This window comes from Psittacula echo (genome assembly GCF_963264785.1).
Source record: "Psittacula echo genome assembly, chromosome: 12".
NCBI classification, from domain to species: Eukaryota; Metazoa; Chordata; class Aves; order Psittaciformes; family Psittacidae; genus Psittacula; species Psittacula echo.
In genome coordinates this window covers 15996123-16014795 of record NC_137747.1, presented here as the reverse complement: position 1 = coordinate 16014795, position 18673 = coordinate 15996123, and the positions used below count along the sequence as shown (strand labels likewise).

Here is an 18673-nt window from a genome sequence, read left to right as displayed (position 1 = left end):
GAGGACTTACCAAGTTTATTAAGTGATAATTCTGCTTTAAAAGACATTCTGGTCATATTTTGTCACAGACCTTCTGTAGTTCCTCTGAACAGGGAATAGAAGCAATTTGGTTTGGATACAGCACAGAAGTCTCATGGGTAGACAACTGTTTTTTCAAGGAGATTGGGATTTTTGAAAGGGCCTTGGAAAAACAGGAATCCAGATTCCTAATGAAGTTCATATTCTCTCATCTTTTCTTTGGATATATCTGAGTTTTACTGATTATAAACTGCATCTAAATCTAGCAGTCTTTTGTAAAAAAATTGCCTCGTTGATAATCGTGTCCTCTTCTTCATTGACCGTATGGATTTATCCAAAGGTTTGACACCAATCTCAATACTTCTCTGTAAGCTCAGGTTTTACTTAACTGTTGTGAAGTGCTAGACCTGTTTGGGAGAAGTGTATTTTGCTGGTATAAAGCACTTCTGTATTAATATATTTGCAGTATAACCACACAGGTGTTTGACTTCTCTCTCCCAAGGCCCAAAGCAATCAGTCAGGCACCAACTGAAATTTGCGCTTTAAATTTTATATCTGCATAGTTCTCTTAGAAATAGCCAAATGCAGAGAGAGGCTCTTGGAGTAAGTGCTGGCTTCTGGAAAATAGTTCTTTGCATAGGGAAGACCAATGAAAACTGGGTACCGAAAAGGTTGTTTACATTTTGAGGTTGAAAACAGACTAGTTTGAGATGTTGCATTTGTGTGTGAGAAAGGAACGACTGATGCTGTTCTTTCACCACATATGAAGAAACGAAGCACATCTGTTGAAAATACCCCGTAGTATTTGTTCTGCTACTATTTAGAAGTTGTTTGAAATATGTTTTGTAGTTATTTGGGCTATGTATCCTTGTTAGTTTCTATGTAAATAGGTACTTTTCAGGGAAAACAATAAATATGTTGTAGGAGTCAGAAGAAAGGCAGAACAAGGCTATGTGATCCAAAGAGATTGGCTTTTGTTTTGCTGATTGTATCTCATTGTAATTTTTTTATTCTTCTTACTGTACAGCACAGCAAGAGCTCTCAGTGGTGTCAGGAGCACTTTCTGAACTACAAAGGGCTTGTAAGAGCTTCTGTTGTAAGAGAACAGCTGAAAAAGCTTCTTGTCCGCTTTAAAGTGCCAAAGAAGTCCAGTGAAGGTGAACATGTTTTTAACCTGTTGTCCAGTACATATTGATCGTAGTCTCTCAACCTGACAGTCTCTTTGTGCTTTTCTTGTAACCTTTGAAGTCTTTTCTTCCTGGCCAAAAAATAAGGTTAACTAAACCCAGATTTTTCTCCTAAAAATGAGCGCAGAAGAGCATTCTAGCCAACTTTTGCAATTAACATTTAGTCCGGTCTTTATTAGTTACGTTTTCCAGCAAGAGATTATAGCCACAAATTATATATTGAATGGACAGATTTACCAAAAAAGTGATAAATAGATCACCCCGTTCCCTCTTTCGGGTTTCCAATAAGCCGTATTTCTAGTACGTTCAAAATGATGTACAGTCACTGGGATCTGATTGCCGGCTGCGCTGTGCATGCAGAGAGGCCATGAGCAGTTCTCAGCACTTGTCTTTAACTGCTCTGAAAAATCAGAGGTTGATTTTTAGCTGTCACACAAGGTTGCTCTTAGGACTGTGAAACTATCTACAGGGAGACACCCATGGCAACAGTAGATTTTTACATGGTAGTCTTGATTTGCTGTGAAATTAAAGTCAAAAGAGATTGCAGGGCTTGTCTTCCTTCCAGCCTTCGTTATTAAAGCGTGATGCATTGTAAAAAGTTGTTTGAGATGATTAAGTGGTATGTTTGGTACTTTTGCCATTCCATTGACTCATTTTAGAGGAAAATCTTTCTTTTCAGGTGATCCAGATCCTGTTTTGAGATGCATAGTTTCTGGATTCTTTGCAAACGCAGCTAAATTCCACTCTACTGGAGCTTACAGGTAAATATATACAGTTTCATTACAACTGTTGCTTAGTTGAAAAGCTCCTTTGACTGGATAGGTCTAAGTATAATCAACATACAGATGCTTCTTTAGACAATTGCAATAAGAAACACGTGACAATTGATTTACTAAATATGTGAAGTTTTGTATTTTCAAACTGCTTTAGTGTTTATCTCTTCTCTTTGGCAAATGTAAATAAAGTTGCTGATAGTGGGAAGCTGTTTCTAAGAGTAGTTTGTGTTAATGTAAGCAAGTACAGTTGTAGTGCAACAGTGTTATAGCACTTCGAGGGCACTCAATAAAAGCTTGAAATGCTGCTTTTTCATTTTAATACAGGTAGAAGTCATAGGATATTAAAGTGTCAATTGTTCCTTTGCGCAGGATTTAAGCTTGGTTTCATCTGTTCATTAAACACAAATGGTTTTAATTTGCTCCAGCTCTTTTGTTGTTGCCTTTTATTAACATTCTTACTGGGGATGAAAGGAACCAGCTGTTAAACAATGAATAGATGTACAGTCTGAAGTGCTGTTTTGCTTTCAAGGACTATCCGTGATGACCAGGAACTTCATATCCACCCCACTTCAGTGTTGTATGCAGAGAAACCTCCACGCTGGTAAGTTAAACCTGCTTTCACTTCTTTCGTGATCTTGGAAAGACAATTTCAGCATCCAGACATTTTCACAAATGACCTTTCCCCATCAGTGGAGGAATAGATGTAGAAGGTCATGGTTCCCCCGATGAGAATTCAATTGCTATTTCCTTTGCAACTTTTTGTGTAGGCAGTGTCCAAATAAATCAGGGAAATAGAGTGACATTTAGCTGCCAAAAAAAGCCTGCAGAGGCTGGGAAGCAGAGTCAGGTAACCCTGCTTTAACGGGCACCGTATCTTGCACTCAGATTGCTCTTTGAGTAGTCTCTGTACCTATATAGAACTGGGGTTAATTTACTTTTATTAAGCCTATTAGGAATATGATTCTGTGAAATATCCTGTCAAGTAGGTGCTGCAGTAATTGCAAATGGCTGATGCAACAAGTTCTGTCTGTTTAGCAGGTTGAGGAAAGAAATGGTTGTACTTTTGTGTTAGTGAGGATTTTAGTTTCATTTTGTATGTCAGAGATGCTCAGATGACAAATAGACGCATTCCTAACAATCAGGCAGCACGATCAATCTGAAGTGTTTGGACTCTTGTCCTTCTTTGCCTCTTGCTGAGACTTCGAAGGATAAACTTGGCCAATGTCATCTGTTATCTTTGAATTGGACTCCTCCACCTGGTGCGTTGGATTTACAGAAGTATAACTGATTGGAACTCGGCCACCAATTACATTGGCTCACGAAGTAGAAATGAGTCCAGCTCATTGTACCAATTCTTCAGGGCTGAGTTAAGCAGCGTGTAGCTCTGTAGATCTTGTGATATTGCCACAACCAACTGAAAGACACTACTTGGCTACAGGGGTCCTGTAAGACAGAAGTTTAACTTATTGAGGAACTCTGATTTCCGTGCTACTGCTGCCTGGGCAACCATTCTCTACTGAAGGCTTCAGTTGTCTGTTATAGGTGTAAATTGAATGTGTTCTTGTTTGTTTTCCCCAGGTTTCTCTTTAGTTGTATTAGTTTGTGTGTCTTGGCTGCATTTGGCAGAGAAGAGAATTTTGGACTTGTTCCTCTTTGCTTTTAAGAGCAAAACACCAATTAATGAGAGGCCACAAACCTTGTGGGCTTGCAGCTCTACTGTGGGTAGAGGGCAGATAATGTGGCTTTACACTTCCTTGGTAAAAATTTCTTTTCCTGCTGAAGGGTGGCTTCAGAAATAAGTTGTCCATGCTGGCAAGCTGTTCAAGCTGGCAGAAGTGATTGAGTCCACAGGGTTTCTGTTTCTAAATCTCTTACAGGAAATGTTCTGGTAGTAGTTAAAGGTGTTTTCTACCTCTAATCCTTATCTTGACTGTCTGCAGACAGGCACCAGAGATAGTCATGCTGTGGTTTGTGCCCTACTTGTTATGGGTCCAGAGTTTTGGTGCTTTTAAATCCTTATTCATGGTATCACAGAGTAACTAACATTCTCTGTTCCAAAGCATCTGTTAAGAGTCCCCCTTGGCTCCAGTGTAAGATATATTCTTTCTTCTATACCTTGCATCCAGATGTCCTAATAGTGAGTGAAGGTGTTTTTAATGGTACTCTAAAGGTTGTATTAATGTGAAGTACTCTGAAAACCAGAGGGAAGGAGGTAAGAGTTTGTATTATAACATAAAGACTTTCTTGTCATTCTGTAAGTACTGTATCTGTCAGTATATATGTGGAACTATGTACTAGATACATGTATAAATACCGAGTCTAAATATAGAATCACAGACAGGTTTGGACTGGAAGAGACCTGAAAGCCCACCCAGTTCCAGCCCCCTGCCACGGGCAGGGACCCCTTCCACTGGAGCAGCTTGCTCCAAGCCCCTGTGTCCAACCTGGCCTTGAACACTGCCAGGGATGGGGCAGCCACAGCTTCTCTGGGCACCCTGTGCCAGCGCCTCAGCACCCTCACAGGGAAGAGCTTCTGCCTAAGAGCTCATCTCAGTCTCCCCTCTGGCAGGTCAAAGCCATTCCCCTTGGCCTGTCCCTACAGGCCCTCGTCCCAAGCCCCTCTCCAGGTTTCCTGCAGCCCCTTTAGGCACTGGAGCTGCTCTCAGGTCTCCCCTTCAGGAGCCTTCTCTTCTCCAGGCTGCCCCAGCCCAGCTCTCTCAGCCTGGCTCCAGAGCAGAGCTGCTCCAGCCCTTGCAGCATCTCTGCAGCCTCCTCTGGACGCGGATCTGTCAGCTCCACGTCCCTCTTGCGCTGTTGTCACCAACATAATGCTGTTCTCATCTCTCTCCCTCATTGCTATAAAGCGAACACTTTTTAAATTTTTCTTTCCTTCTCCTAGGGTAGTCTACAATGAAGTCATACAGACTGCGAAATATTACATGAGAGATGTGACTGCTGTCGAATCTGCGTGGCTCTTGGAACTGGCACCTCATTTTTACCAGCAAGTAGCAGTACAGGATCAACATAAAGCCCAAACGGTACCATTGCTGTATTAGCAACTCTTGCATCTGAACTTCTAACATGTCTGTGTTTTGTTGTTGTCTATTTAATGGTACAAAAATAATTTGGTTTTGCTCATTTTAGTGGTTATAATATAAAAAAGAATATACTAAATTGATTCATGAAAGCTTTTTCCTTATAATCCGGCCAACAGACATGATCTCAAACTTACAAAATAGGGTATCACTAGTAAATGAAGCCTTCAACCATTTTACACTTGAATATAGGCACTTGGTAGCACTTTTCTGAGGAGCACTATGGGGAAGCAGTGGTTATAGGTTGCATAATAATCTAGGAGAGTTTTTACATGCTTTGCAAATCTAAGCAGATTTAGAGCCTTTTTTTGAGCATTAATTATATTTACTAAAAAAAAAAAATAAATCTGCTCTTTTCAAACTTGAAATGGCAAAGGAAAGCTGCTATTTGTACAAGGCATTATTACAGATTGTTGCACGTACATACCTTTTAAAATCCCAGACTGGTTTGTGTTGGAAGGGACCTTAAAGCTCCTCTAGTTCCAACCCCCTGCCACGGGCAGGGACCCCTTCCACTGGAGCAGCTTGCTCCAAGCCCCTGTGTCCAACCTGGCCTTGAACACTGCCAGGGATGGGGCAGCCACAGCTTCTCTGGGCACCCTGTGCCAGCGCCTCAGCACCCTCACAGGGAAGAGCTTCTGCCTAAGAGCTCATCTCAGTCTCCCCTCTGGCAGGTTAAAGCCATTCCCCCTTGGCCTGTCGCATTCTGCAAGTGTGGTGTGTAAAGGAGATGAGCTTATGTTCCAGTTAATATCAGATCTCTTCCTTTTTGACTCATGTATTTACATGTTGTAGCATCCCATGTACAACATAATGTCCCCTTATGATATGACATCTTCATGGGCGAAGTTTGGGTTGACTTCCTTCATGCTTTCATTCCACACACTTCGGTAGGCCTTTAAGAGCCTGGAGGTTCAACGGTCCAGTGCAACTACAGCTGCAGTGTTAATACATTAGTTAAAGTCTTGTACTTCATGCACCTACTCCTAGTGTGTGTGCAGCTGTGTTGTTGGGAGCACACATACCTTTATCTGCATTTTTACAGAAATACTAGAAGATTGTATTTTATACCAAGCCAGAATCACACTGTAGGTTTTCAATTTCATAGGTTTATTTTAGCTATATCAGTAACAAGCACAGCTTGGGAAGGGTTGTCTTTGATACTTGTATAAGAATTTCTTTAATTTGAAATGACTGAACACATTCTAGTTGAAATTTAGTCCAATTGTGCTGTATATGCTAAGCAGTTTTTCTTTTCTTTTCTTGCAGCATCTTTCCTTGACAGCAAAACGGGCTAAAGTGGGAGACCAGTGATTTGACATGACTTAAGTCTTGTGTCATCAGATTCAGAGCCTACCAGTGATTTGAAGCTGGCTACAGTCCCTTCAGGAGTCAGTTCATTAGCAATTTGATCTTCCATCAACTTAAATGTTTAAATGCCTGCCGGGATCTGTAGGGGTTTATGCATGACCAGTACATTGTAAACCTGTGTAGAGCTTGCATTGTGGACATTTTATTCTTTGCCTACTTGACCACCGTTGTTAATCTGGGCATGTTGCTCCTCCTTAATAGGTAGAAAAACAATTTAAAAAGTAAGAGGACATACAAGACCACAAAAACCTGAAACCTTCAAGAAGGAAACTGATTTCCTAGAGTGGTATGGCTGCCTGATGAGATGTGGAACAGGGTACCCTGCCTCCTATTACCTAGAGCACTGTGACTACTACCGGCCAAACTGAGCCAGGCTCCTGACAGCAGGAGCTCAGGGCAATGAACTAGCCCTTGAAATACAAGGTGCTGCCAGCAAAACATCGATTCTGCGTTGGACCATCCCAAACTGGTGCAGCAAAAGTCTCTGCCTGTGGTCAAGCTGCCCCTGGCTCCCTGTGCTGTGACAGCCCTTCTGTAGAACAGTGTCTTGTTTCCATATACGAGAATTCAGTTTGGGGAGAGGGAGAAGGAGCAGCTCAGTATTTCTTTTAGAAAGATAAAGATTTTGCTCACTCAGGGGATACTCACATGTGGTACTTTGCTTTGCCTTTTTTTTTTTTTTTTAATTATTTTTTCGTAACAAGTGAAAAGATGGAGCTTCACTGCTTGGAAATCCAAGAAGATTTGAGCAGGGGTTTATCATGCAACACTATTTTTTTAGCAAAGAGGAAAATGCTCTGTCCTTTCCTTTAAAGAGCACAATCCTGTATGTTTCTTTCATTAAGGATCTGTTCTTTGTTGCTTGGGACTGTCCTTAATGTGTTATTGAAGAGAAAGATGTTCTGAACAGTTGCTGCTTTAATCAGGCTCCATGGCTACTTTTCAGTAAGGAACTGCACATTTTGTATACATATATTTATTTTAGAAACACATTGTTTGAAAATGTTCTTTCTGTGAGGCAGCTGATGTGATGGATGGGTTTGGGCATCTCAACTAGAATTTTATTTTCTTTTTTTAAAAAAGGATGTAAATAGCCAAAAATTTCTACGTAGAACAAACGCCTTCCTCATCACAGGGCTGCCTTGAAAACTTTCTTGAGAGCTTCTTTACCCTCTCCCTTCCAAACACCTGCAGAGGGAAGATGTTGTGTCACGTGTAGTGTGTGTCTGCTCACTGTCTGTGTACTGACTGCCAGCACAAAAAGTTGTACCAGTCTCCATGTATAGCACCAGCAGCATGACAAACCACATCACCTTCCTTCTTGTTTCCCTGCGAACCTCACCTTTGGATTTCTCTCTCTTAGAGAGGAAGCTCTTTGGGGCAGGGACTGGCTCCTAGCCAGAGCCCAGAACAGTGTTGGCACTTACTAAAAAGATTCAGTTTGCAGGTGTTTTTTTTCCTCTTGAAGGATTGGGGAAAGAGCTGAAGATGAAGGCATGTAAAATGTGCATGTCTCTGTCCTCTGGAAGTATTCTGAAGGAAAATAAAACCATTGAATCAAGGAAGCCTGAGAGTGTATCACTTCTGCCTGAGTAGTGGGTGATTCCTCAGCATACAGGACAGTTGTAGTGAGCTGGTCTGACCTGATCTGGGATGGCAGTGGATGACCACTTCTCTGCTGCTTCTGGGCATTTCTGGTGCTTCTGGAAAACTCTCTTCTCTGGGTGCTCTCTTACCTGGCTGTGCAGCTGCCAGATTTTCTCTTGGAATGATTGTGACTGCTGCTGAGTTCAGACCTAGGGAGGCACAGCCTTCGGACGTGCTGCAAGCAATTGTGCTTTTAGAACAAGTGCAGTAGGTCTTTGTAAACAAAACCAGAACCCGAGCCTTGTGTCTTTAGCAGTTTTACAAACTGCTGAGGCTTTGCCAGAGGGGCAGGCACAGAACAGGCAGACTTTATACTAGCGAGGCAGAGTAAGGAGAGTACCTGTGGGGAGAAAGCACTCTTTGCATCAGAAATGTGGACTCTTTGAAGGTGTTTGAAGATAGAGACCCAAAACTTAGAAGACCTGAAAATCTCTTTACTTTGTAAAATGCTGGCCTACATCTCTCAGATTTATACATAACATTAGGCTTTAAATAACTTTGATTGAGGAGATGAGTAACTGTGCCTTGTTCTTGGCTCTTTGCTGCATAAAGAGTCTGTGCTGTTGGGGAGGAGGCCAGAGTCATTTGAAGATGATTGTCAGGAGTTTATGAAACAGATTATGGATTTTAAACCTGGCTTTTAGAGAGTGAGGTTAAAATACAAGGCTGTTGAATCAAAAGGCTTATGTTGGCATGAAATAGAAGTCATGCCACCACTGGCAAGGAGATATATTGTTTTGAAGGGTAACTTTACAATCCATTAATGTCAAATTACCATGGAGGGAAAGAAGAAGCTATACTCCTCAAATCCGTCAGGAAGTGCTCTCAGTGCTCCTAGTCATGACCTTATAACATGTCCATTATAAAATAAGATGTAGCTAAATAGGCATAAAATTCGGCTGAGACAATATTAATTGGACTGTATTTCGCATCTTGTAGATTAAAAATAATTCTGATACACTGATGGAAAACCAGACACAAATCTCCCTGATTCCTCTGGAGGCAGAGACAACTAATTAAAGACTAAAATGAAAAAAGGGAAATAAATAAGAGATAGGTGCTATTTCTTCTTGCTGCATGATGGTAAAAGTGCCTGTATAATGCAATGCCAGGTTGGACACAGGGGCTTGGAGCAAGCTGCTCCAGTGGAAGGGGTCCCTGCCTGTGGCAGGGGTTGGAACTGGGTGAGTTTTAAGGTTCCTTCCAACCCTAAGGTCCCTTCCCCAACCCAAACCAGGCTCCGACTCCATGATATGTAATTGAGTGATCACCCAGCAATGTGTTCTAAAGGTACATCAAGGTAATGTGATGTAACTTGTTTTTAAGCTGAGTTCATTTTATCTATGTGTTATGAGAAGCACAGATAGGCATTGGGAAAAGAGGTAAGCATGTATCTTTTACCAACTCCCCTAGTTTAGCAGAGCCAGGTACCTGCGTAACTCATTCTAGATCTGGTGGTTCAGATCCCTTCTGGCTCGTGCGCAAGGGTAAACAGTGAATAGTTTCCTGACCCAGCAAATGTTAAAACAGGACAGAGGTGCTGAGGTGGGAGTGCTGGAGCAGCGTTTCTGCATGGGGAATGTGAGGCCCTAGAAATGTTCTTTAAAACCAGCTGTATTCTTCACAAACTCTTTCTGATTACGAGGGAGGGATGGGCTGCTCTGGTTCTGCTGGGAGCCTTGGTGGTGGGAAAGGAGGGAAAGGAGGAGCAGAGCAGCAGAGCGGTGTCTGCAGGGAAGCTGCAGGATTTCTTCACCATGGGTTCACCTTGTGACTCATACAGGGCATTGCCTGATGACTGCTCTGAGTGCTGCTGAGCAGGTAGTTACTGAGCTGCTGGCTTGGTCAGTGGGAAACTGAACTTCCAGAAGCTGATTGGGAATGAATTAGCAGAGCCAGTACTGCTGTGCTTGTGCCCTTTGTGGGACTGTGGTAATAGAACCCCCAGCCACCAGGAAAGTCTGTCCTTCTATCCAGGTTCTGGATGTTCTCAGACTTGTAGAGCTTTTGTCCCTGGGAGATTGGACGGGGTTTTCCTTCTGTCAGTTTAAACTTTATCTTTCTCTGGAAGCTTTCTCAGAGATGAGCATTTTTGGCTTAAACCTGACTGCACTTTGAGCAAGGTGCCGGTAGGTGGCAGGCGGCGGTTTCGAGTGGTTCTATTTGGAAGGACAAATAAATGACCGATTCATCTTAAAAGGCTTTCCTCCTCCTTCAGTTCTAACATTTAGCTGGTTTAGTGATAAGTGGGATGAGAAAGGGAAAAGGAAAAAGCTATCGTTAGTGTGGGATACAGTATAATCTGGAGTGCGGTGATCAGTGGAAAAGCCCATACTGCTCTGTGCCCCACTGGTTTCCCTGCAGTGCAGAGGCATGAGTTCCCTGCTTTGCTTGTGCAGCCTCTGCCTGCGAGGGTCCTTGTAAGGTCAGTGGGTCTCAGACCCGACTAGGAGGTCGCCCACTGGCTCCCTGTACACCCCATCCTGTGATACTTTGCTGGGCAAAGTCAAAAGTTCCAGGAGAAAGAGCAGGACATAGATCAAAAACTTGCAATGGCTTCTTGGCTCCATTCAGGACGAGAAATAGGTTGCTCATTGCAGGTGACTGTTGGCACAAAGATAATCCTTTTGGACAGGGCATGCTTTGATGCCATGAAACATCTTCCATGGGACTTGTGCTGTTTCTCTTTTCAATATCTGGTGAGATAATCAGGGTTTCATAGAACCACAGACTGGTTTGGGTTGGGGAAGGGACCTTAACACTCATCCAGTTCTAACGCCCTGCCACGGGCAAGGACACCTTGCACTAGAGCAGGTTGCTCAAACAGGTTGTTCATAAGCGACCTATGAGCTGTGCAACAGCCAGGCTGAAGCGAGAGCAGGGAAGGACCCTTTTCAGATGAGCTAGGTCTTAAAAGAGCCAGGCTCATGTTCAGTCCTGCTGCCAAGAGCAGGATGTTTTGTAAGGCAGAATTGATCCTCTCTTCTTCCTATTCTTCCCCTTGCCTATTAATGCTCCGGGAGGCCAAAGACTGTTTCCAAGTGTGTGGGTATGCACACGAGGGTTTGGTATCTGGGACAACAGGGCCCAGACATGGCCATGGTGAAGGCATGCTTGTGCCCCAGCCTTGAGAGCGCAGGGAGCCCCTAGGATGGCACTAATCAAAGTGTCCCCACTGGTGCTGTTCTGCAAGCAGGATATGTGGCACGTGAGCATGTCTGTAACACACACTGTGGGTAGAGCTCTGTATCGTTAGGGTAATTCATCTTTGCACCTTTCTATTTAAGTGCCATTTGGAGGCCTCCTGAGGATGTGCTGGACCACAAGGAAGACTTATGAAGATGAGGGAGGAAGTCCAAGTGGAAAACACTTGTCATTAAATGAAGAATGGAGGGAACAGTGGTGAAAGGAGGGCTGCAGATATATGCCTGGTAAGAATAGCTGCTGCTCTGGACCTGCTCTACGTCCTCCTGCTGTTCTCCATATGTGAAAGCTGTTTATAGATGCCTCCTAATTCTTGTCCTTTTGTCACCGAGTCCTTTTGAGTCTATTTAAGGTTTTATTGTCAGTGTGAGGAGTGGAATACAGAGGGAAGATGTATTGTAAGAGGAGATCCTAGGGACCAGTAAAGCTGGGATGTATGGAAACCCCCTACTCAGTTCTTACTGACTTGAGTGAAGTTCCCATTAGGGTTTGGAAGCTTTCCAGGAGCCTTTGTACCTCAGCAAGCAATAATTGCTAGCAAGATGGGTATTTTAGGTTTTGCCAGAATTCCTGCATCAGGTGCAATGAGAGAGGAGTTGAGCTGAGCCTAAGGGAGCTTTGAGCAGGGCAGAGCCACGCTGACAGCACCCAGAGGAGCTGTGGCAGAAGGTACAGCGCCAGCGCTCAGCACCAGTGCAGGCCTCTTGAGGTGGGTTCTCCAGGGAGAAACACCCTCATGGAGCCCAACAGACTGCTCTGGAGCAGGCTCGTTGTGTGTGTATTTGTGCTTTGGGTTTACAGAAGTTAGAAGATAACCATTGTGTATCTGCCTCCTCCTCCAGTGTTTTATTGTGGAATGGGTTTTCTATTGGAGACAGAAAGAACTGGCACATCTGACTTTTTCTCTCACTGGGTAAATCCACTTGTAGTTCATTTGACTGAATTGTAAACACAGTGAAATTGTACCTCCTACAGCAGTAGGAGAGTAACGTCTGTCAGATACATTGACACCCACAAACACAATGCTTTCTGGAAGGCAGAAACGATTTTGGCAAGTGTGTTTGTGTGTTTGGAGTTTTGTCACCAAAACTGACTGAAATGTTTTGAGAGCAAACTCTTCTTTCTACAGCTAACATTAACAGATTGCTGACATCTGATGTTTCCTCGTGCTCACTGATCTTTCAGTGCTTCATTTGAATTGCACAGTTTTCCTCACTTCTATGTCTCTTTTATATGTTTGGGTTTATTTATGTCACTTGTCTCCCTTTAATTCCTCCTTTATGGTCACTAAAGGAAAAGTAGTAAATAAAGTGAGTCTCCTACCTCTTCTTTCTCCTAACATAGTCGAGTGGCAGGAAGCAGTCTGCCATGCCTCCCTCCTCCCCATGCTTTTCTTCTGCAGAAAGGTGCAGCCTCGCAAGTGTGTGTTGCTTTCCCTTTCTTTCTGTTTGAGGAAAAAAGGAAACAGAAACAGAGAAACTCCAAAGCGTAAACAAAGTTTTAGAATCTTCCTTAGAAAAAAGATAAAAACCTTTTTAATGAAAAGTTTTCCAAGAGTTGGGGGAAAGAAGAAAGGTTCTGGGCCCCTCTGCACCTGCCCAGCCTCGTGGGCTTTGTCTCTCCAAGCTGTGCTCTGCACAATCACAGCTCTCCAACTCATGGGGCCTTTATAAGGAAATAAAAGGTCAGTTCTTTAGACCCCCGACCTTCCTCGTTTGCTGCTTCATGTCCGTGTTGCGTTGGCTGAAGTGCTGGTGTGGTGCAATGGAGGTGGGAAGAATCAGAAAGCTCCTGCTGCCCACAGGCTGTTGCTCAAATCTTGGTGCTTACGTGATGCTGAATAGGCAATATGGGACTCCCAAATGGAGCAACATGTGGTAAGTACCTAAGGAAAAATGGGAAGTGGATCAAAATTAACGATTATGAGGAGCAGCTTTTCCAATCAGCTTCTTGTCTGAGTAGCAGGTATTGCTCAGTGTTTCGGAAGGTCTTTTAACATCTTTAAAGATTAAAGCCTGCAATCACTGCAGTGTAAACTTGCATTAGTTATTTACAGCTATGTGTATGAAAGGGCTCTGGGTGTGAGTCAGGGATCTGCAAGGTCTAACTCCTGGATGTCTGGCTCCAGCAGTGGACACCACAGGCTTGTGTAGGTGTCTCATCTTCAACTCAATGCAAAGGAACTGTTGATGCTAAAGGATAAGTTTCAGTTTGCTTGATAGGACATCCACATAAGGTAGCCAGGGAAAGGTGAGTTTGAGGTGGTAGTACCAGTGGGAGCTCAGTTCTTTGGGGTACTGTAAAAACTCCCGTGTAACTGAGTTTCTAAAAGCCTCCCAGAGGTGATGTAGACAGAGGTGAACCAGTTCCGAAACTGGAAACCCAGAACTCAGATGTCAGTGGGATGCTGATGACCAGCAGTGATTCAGCTGTGCTTGAGTTGCATGAGGGAGATGAACTGAGTTCCCCATTTCTTTGACCTTTGAAAGTAAGAGCAAAGCTGTAAGGATGCCAGGTTCCTGGCTTTAGCTCTTGGGACCTCAGCACCACTCTGCTGCAAAACAGTTAAAATTAGGATTTTGACATTTATAGGATGAGATAGATAATGGTAAATTCCTACCCTCTGTGATGCCTCAGTGCTTGACTTAGGAGACCACAGTGGGGCTTCTCAGGCCTCTTCAGTTGAAGGTGGTAAAACTCCCCACCACCATGACAGAGTCTGAGGGTGCACCCTCTGAGTGCAGACCAGCTACCTCCTGTAAAACGTAGCTAGCATTGCATTGGCCTGGGGAAGGAGTGTGACTGCAGCTCTGCAACAGCAGCTCCCCAGGGAGTGGGGAGATCCAAATCCCTGTATCTGCATGAGAGGGACACGGGGCAAAACACTTTGCTGGGGCTCTGGGGCACAGCAATACCTGGGACCAGGCAGCCCGTCCCCACTGAGCTGAGCCACCGGAGCTGGGCACGGGCACTGGGGTCCATGGTGAAGGCTGGAGAGTCAATGATGCTGACAGCAGGGACAGCCGGGCTCAGAGGCACTCAGGTAACAAATTGAACAGTGAATATCTTAAGATGACTTTGGTTTATTGTCCAGATCAGGTCACTGGAAAAAAATATTGGGAGACTGAGCAAAGAGACAGGCTGCTTTAGCAGATAAATGGACTGATCATTTCGTATTGAGGAACAATCTCTAAAACATAGTTTACTGCGCAGCTGAGGGCTGAGGCATTTGCTGATGCCAAGAGCTCCTTCTTTGACCCTAGGCACACATGGAATTAAATGGCGCGGTGTTTTTTGATGGTTAAACTCCCCGAAGAAGACACTTCATTTGTTACCGGGGCTCTGATGAAGTAAAGTGTGGTTTATATGTACAAGGCCAGCCTTCAACTCATCTCAGAATGAATGGAGAGGTAAAATTGAATTTTACACTCCTGCTGCTATGATTAATGTAGGGGCTTTCGGATCCGGTGGCTGGCCGCAGGAGGGCAATGCAGGCTCACTCTGCAGGAGCCTCCTGCCTGCCTCCACTTATGCAAAGGGATGCCAAAGAGAGGGATTCTGCATAAATGAATAGCTATTGTAAGAATAAACCTGTTATAGCAATAAATTCCCCGTGTACCCATCTCAGCACAGCCCTCTGATATGAGGCTGCACCTGACAAAGGAATAAACTTGTTAGATGAATAAAAGAGCACATGTGCTTTAAATCAGAGAGTCTAAGGCCAGGAGACTAAGAGAGGGCTCTGCAGCACTGGTCATGCAGCTTCCCTGCTGCACCTTGCTGAGGAATGGAAACATGATAAGGCTGCTTGAGGGAAATGCTCAGTGTTGGTGGGGATGTGCGGGGCTGGATTGCTTCTGATAGACCTTCAGCCATCTTGCTCTGTCCTCTAGGATGGCTTGGAGGAAGGCACAGTGAGATCCTAGGGGTTTTGAAAGCTTCCCACAGGCAGGAGAGGGACAAACTGCCCAGCGGCCCTAGAAATGTGCATTGTCCTCACCCACTTCAGGAGCAAAGGAGCGGGTGAGACCTTTCACCATCTCTGCAGCTCGGGACTTCAAAAGGCTAAACATCAGAGTCTGCAACAGGAAAAGAACATGGAAACCTGTCAGTTCTGGTCTGGTGAAATCAATGGACTCCTACATCTGTGGCTTTAATGGACTGAAAATAGAACTGTGTAAATCATTGATTTTTTTTTAAATTTTAAGCATCAAAGTGAAGCATCTTTTACTTTGTATTTGTTATTGGAATGCAAAATTGGAAATACTGGGTTTGATCTTACCAGGTTTCTTATTCCAGGTCAGTTAATTCCAAATTTAAATACAATTGTAAGATTCCTTCACTAGAAACCTCTCCCAGCCCAAGGTGTGAACAGATCCCACTGCTGGTGAAGTGTGCGGGAGTGTTGGGAAAGCCAAAGCTCTGGAAGGGGGCCTGGCTGGAGGAGCAGCTCTTTCTGTACCTGGGAATATTTCTCAGATGTTGAGCTTGGAATGAGCTGACTCCCCTCGGGCAGCATCTTGTTAGTCTGAAAGTGAGCAACCTCCTGCCAGTGGCGTGGCTGGAACGGCTTCTCCACCCTCTAGGCAGGTACAGGGTGATTAAACACTCTGTGCCTGCAGGAGGGCTGCCCTTTGCAGTGTTCCCCAAAGCACCTCTGGTGTTTGGTATCATTTAAACAGAGACCTTTGGAAGCTGTGGCAGCACTGCTGCTTTTTCTGCGCCACACAAATGTCATTTTAGTTTGCTTTCTGAGCTACAGAGATGGGAGGAAAAGTTTTACTTTTGGTGATGAAGGTGCTCACGATCCTCTTAGCTCAATAGTGAGAACATATGTGACTTGAGGGGACAGAGTCTGTATAGAGGGATCTTTTGAAAAAGCTTTGATGTCAGGAAAAATCCACAAGGAAACCACGTCTTCTTTCTTGCTACTGTGAAGCTGCAGCACTCATTTCCCTGCTTTTCCAGCCAGCCCAGTGTAAGCCCATGGGTGAGATGTCTGCTCCAGAGGAGGCCATGGGGATGCTGCGAGGGCTGGAGCAGCTCTGCTCTGGAGCCAGGCTGAGAGAGCTGGGCTGGGGCAGCCTGGAGAAGAGAAGGCTCCTGAAGGGGAGACCTGAGAGCAGCTCCAGTGCCTAAAGGGGCTGCAGGAAACCTGGAGAGGGGCTTGGGACAAGGGCCTGTAGGGACAGGGCAAGGGAATGGCTTTAACCTGCCAGAGGGGAGACTGAGATGAGCTCTTAGGCAGAAGCTCTTCCCTGTGAGGGTGCTGAGGCGCTGGCACAGGGTGCCCAGAGAAGCTGTGGCTGCCCCATCCCTGGCAGTGTTCAAGGCCAGGTTGGACACAGGGGCTTGGAGCAAGCTGCTCCAGTGGAAGGGGTCCTTGCCCGTGGCAGGGGTTGGAACTGGGTGAGCTTTAAGGTCCCTTCCAACCCAAGCCAGTCTGGGATTCTGTGATTTGTGACCCTTTCCACTAGCAAAGGCATCTGTATCAGGTACGATTATGACCAGTGGTATTAAAACCATCACTGTTATAAATGGAACTTTGGCAGCTGCCGGTCACTTCTCTGGTATCAAGAGGTGCAAATTGTGACAAGCAGCTTTCTGGGGCCTACAACAGATGCCGCTTGTGCCAGATCTAGGCTGGGATGAAACACGTGGCAAAGGTGGAGGGGTCCCTGTTACCTCCCTCAGCGACCCTGAGCCCATCTGTCCTGGGCAGGGTGATGTGGTGGGAGGTGGTGCTTTGGTAGGTGCTGTGCAGCGGTGGGCAGTGGGTGCCGGCTGACAAACAGCAAACAACAAACGGCTGAAGGAAAACAATGAGGGAGGTGGGAAAAGGGAATTGTGATTTTGACAATCTGCTACTGGGGGGGGGGGGAAGGAACAAAGACCCCTAAAGGACGAGGAGCCGGGGAGAAAGGGATAAGTTAACATTAAATGGGCATGTGGTGACAGAGGGGGAGACGGTGGGACAGCGGGAAATGCAGCGGGAGTCTGGAGAAAATCGATACGAGATAAGCGTTGCGGGGTAGCGCTGTTCATCAGGTGACAAAGTTAAAGGCAGCGAGACACTAAAAGTGAGAAAATATCACTGACCCCCTGCAGTATTGATCAAACAGCTGAGACATTCAAGGCCAAAGTCACTAATAAAGTGAGACGTATCAGCAATAAGCCCGTGAGAGCAGATGAGCTGGCTTCCGAAGGTCTTAAAAATAAAATGTATCTGCAAAAGTTCTTGTTAACCATCTTCTTTCTCTTGTTAAGTGCAAAGAAGACAAAGCAGCTTTGTGGAGAGGCGCAGCCGGGGAGCTGAGATGCATGAAGGTTTGCTGTGCTATTAAAAGGGGATTTGAAACCTGAGTGGATTTTGCAGTGGAGAAAAGGGAAGAGTTGGTGATGCTGGGGAGTGACAGCAGTTCTGCAAGCTGCTGCTGCCAGCTCTGCCAGGGCAGCCGCGGGAGCCAACCTGCTCCTCTCAGCAACCATACATGGAGTCATGCCCCAAAATTCTGGCTGCACAACTACATGGGTGCTGCTGTCTCAGCCTGTCTGAACTGCTGAGGTGGCAACGTTGCACATCTGCTAGCGATGTCCCATGAGCTGGAGCCTTAAATCTGGCCTTAAATCAGTCTGCAGTGGGAAGCTGGGGCTATTTGTATTGAAGTGCCTGAAATCATGCCAGGAGGATTTGATGCCCTCATTTCTTTTGCTTTTTGAAATGGGTGCAGTTCAGCTTGTGTTGGTGCAGCCACAACCCTCAATATCCTCTTTTATAATTATCCTAACACATCATCATCTGTTCACAGTGTTGTCTTCGTGCGCCTTCTGTTACCTGCCTTGTTTGTGGTGGTTGAGATCCTGAGAACTGCGGAAGCGGAGTTGGGTCGGACGGGAGGGTGGCTCAGAAAGAAAGGGAAAACCCAAAAACCTCACCCTTTGGTTGGTTTTTGGGGTTTGGTGGTTTTTTTGAGAGAGAGAGGAATTTTGCTCCCACTGGTTCCTGTCTTTCCTCTGTTTTTTGCCCACCTTCCTTATGGAACAGAGAAGCAAAGGAAGATAAAGTAAATACTAACTTACCTACTGAAAGTGTACATGAGATCCCTGTTATAACGATGCTGAGGTGTCCTAAAAGTAGATGGACCACGAATAATTTTAGCATAAGGACTAACAAGTCCTCACAAGGAGTTTTCTTTGGGGGAAGAGTGCTCAAAGGGTAACGACAGGGGAGAAGGGCTTTGTGAAGCTCAACTATAAGAATAGAGATGAAAGGAACTGCTGCTTCATCAGGTTTCTATATGATAGTAGAAACAGCTGCACCTTAAATTTATACCTGAAGATGCTAAACCCAGAAGACTTTGTTCTGATGAATGGG

General features: G+C 44.9%; 1 protein-coding gene across 3 annotated transcripts in view; it reads left to right on the top strand.

Annotated features, from left to right (window-relative positions):
* DHX35 (DEAH-box helicase 35) overlaps nucleotides 1–7926 on the top strand; it is a 29427-nt gene extending 21501 nt beyond the window's left edge. For 2 of the 3 annotated variants that reach the window (XM_080627988.1, XM_080627987.1), the window contains 5 exons: nucleotides 1046–1175; nucleotides 1885–1966; nucleotides 2511–2582; nucleotides 4881–5019; nucleotides 6346–7926. In XM_080627988.1, coding sequence (XP_080484114.1) covers nucleotides 1046–1175; nucleotides 1885–1966; nucleotides 2511–2582; nucleotides 4881–5019; nucleotides 6346–6390 — 468 coding nt within the window. In that variant the 3' untranslated portion in view covers nucleotides 6391–7926. The remainder of the gene's footprint in view (nucleotides 1–1045; nucleotides 1176–1884; nucleotides 1967–2510; nucleotides 2583–4880; nucleotides 5020–6345) is intronic. The other variant, XR_013957877.1, reaches the window with a different exon arrangement.
* The last annotated feature ends 10747 nt before the right edge of the window (nucleotides 7927–18673 follow it).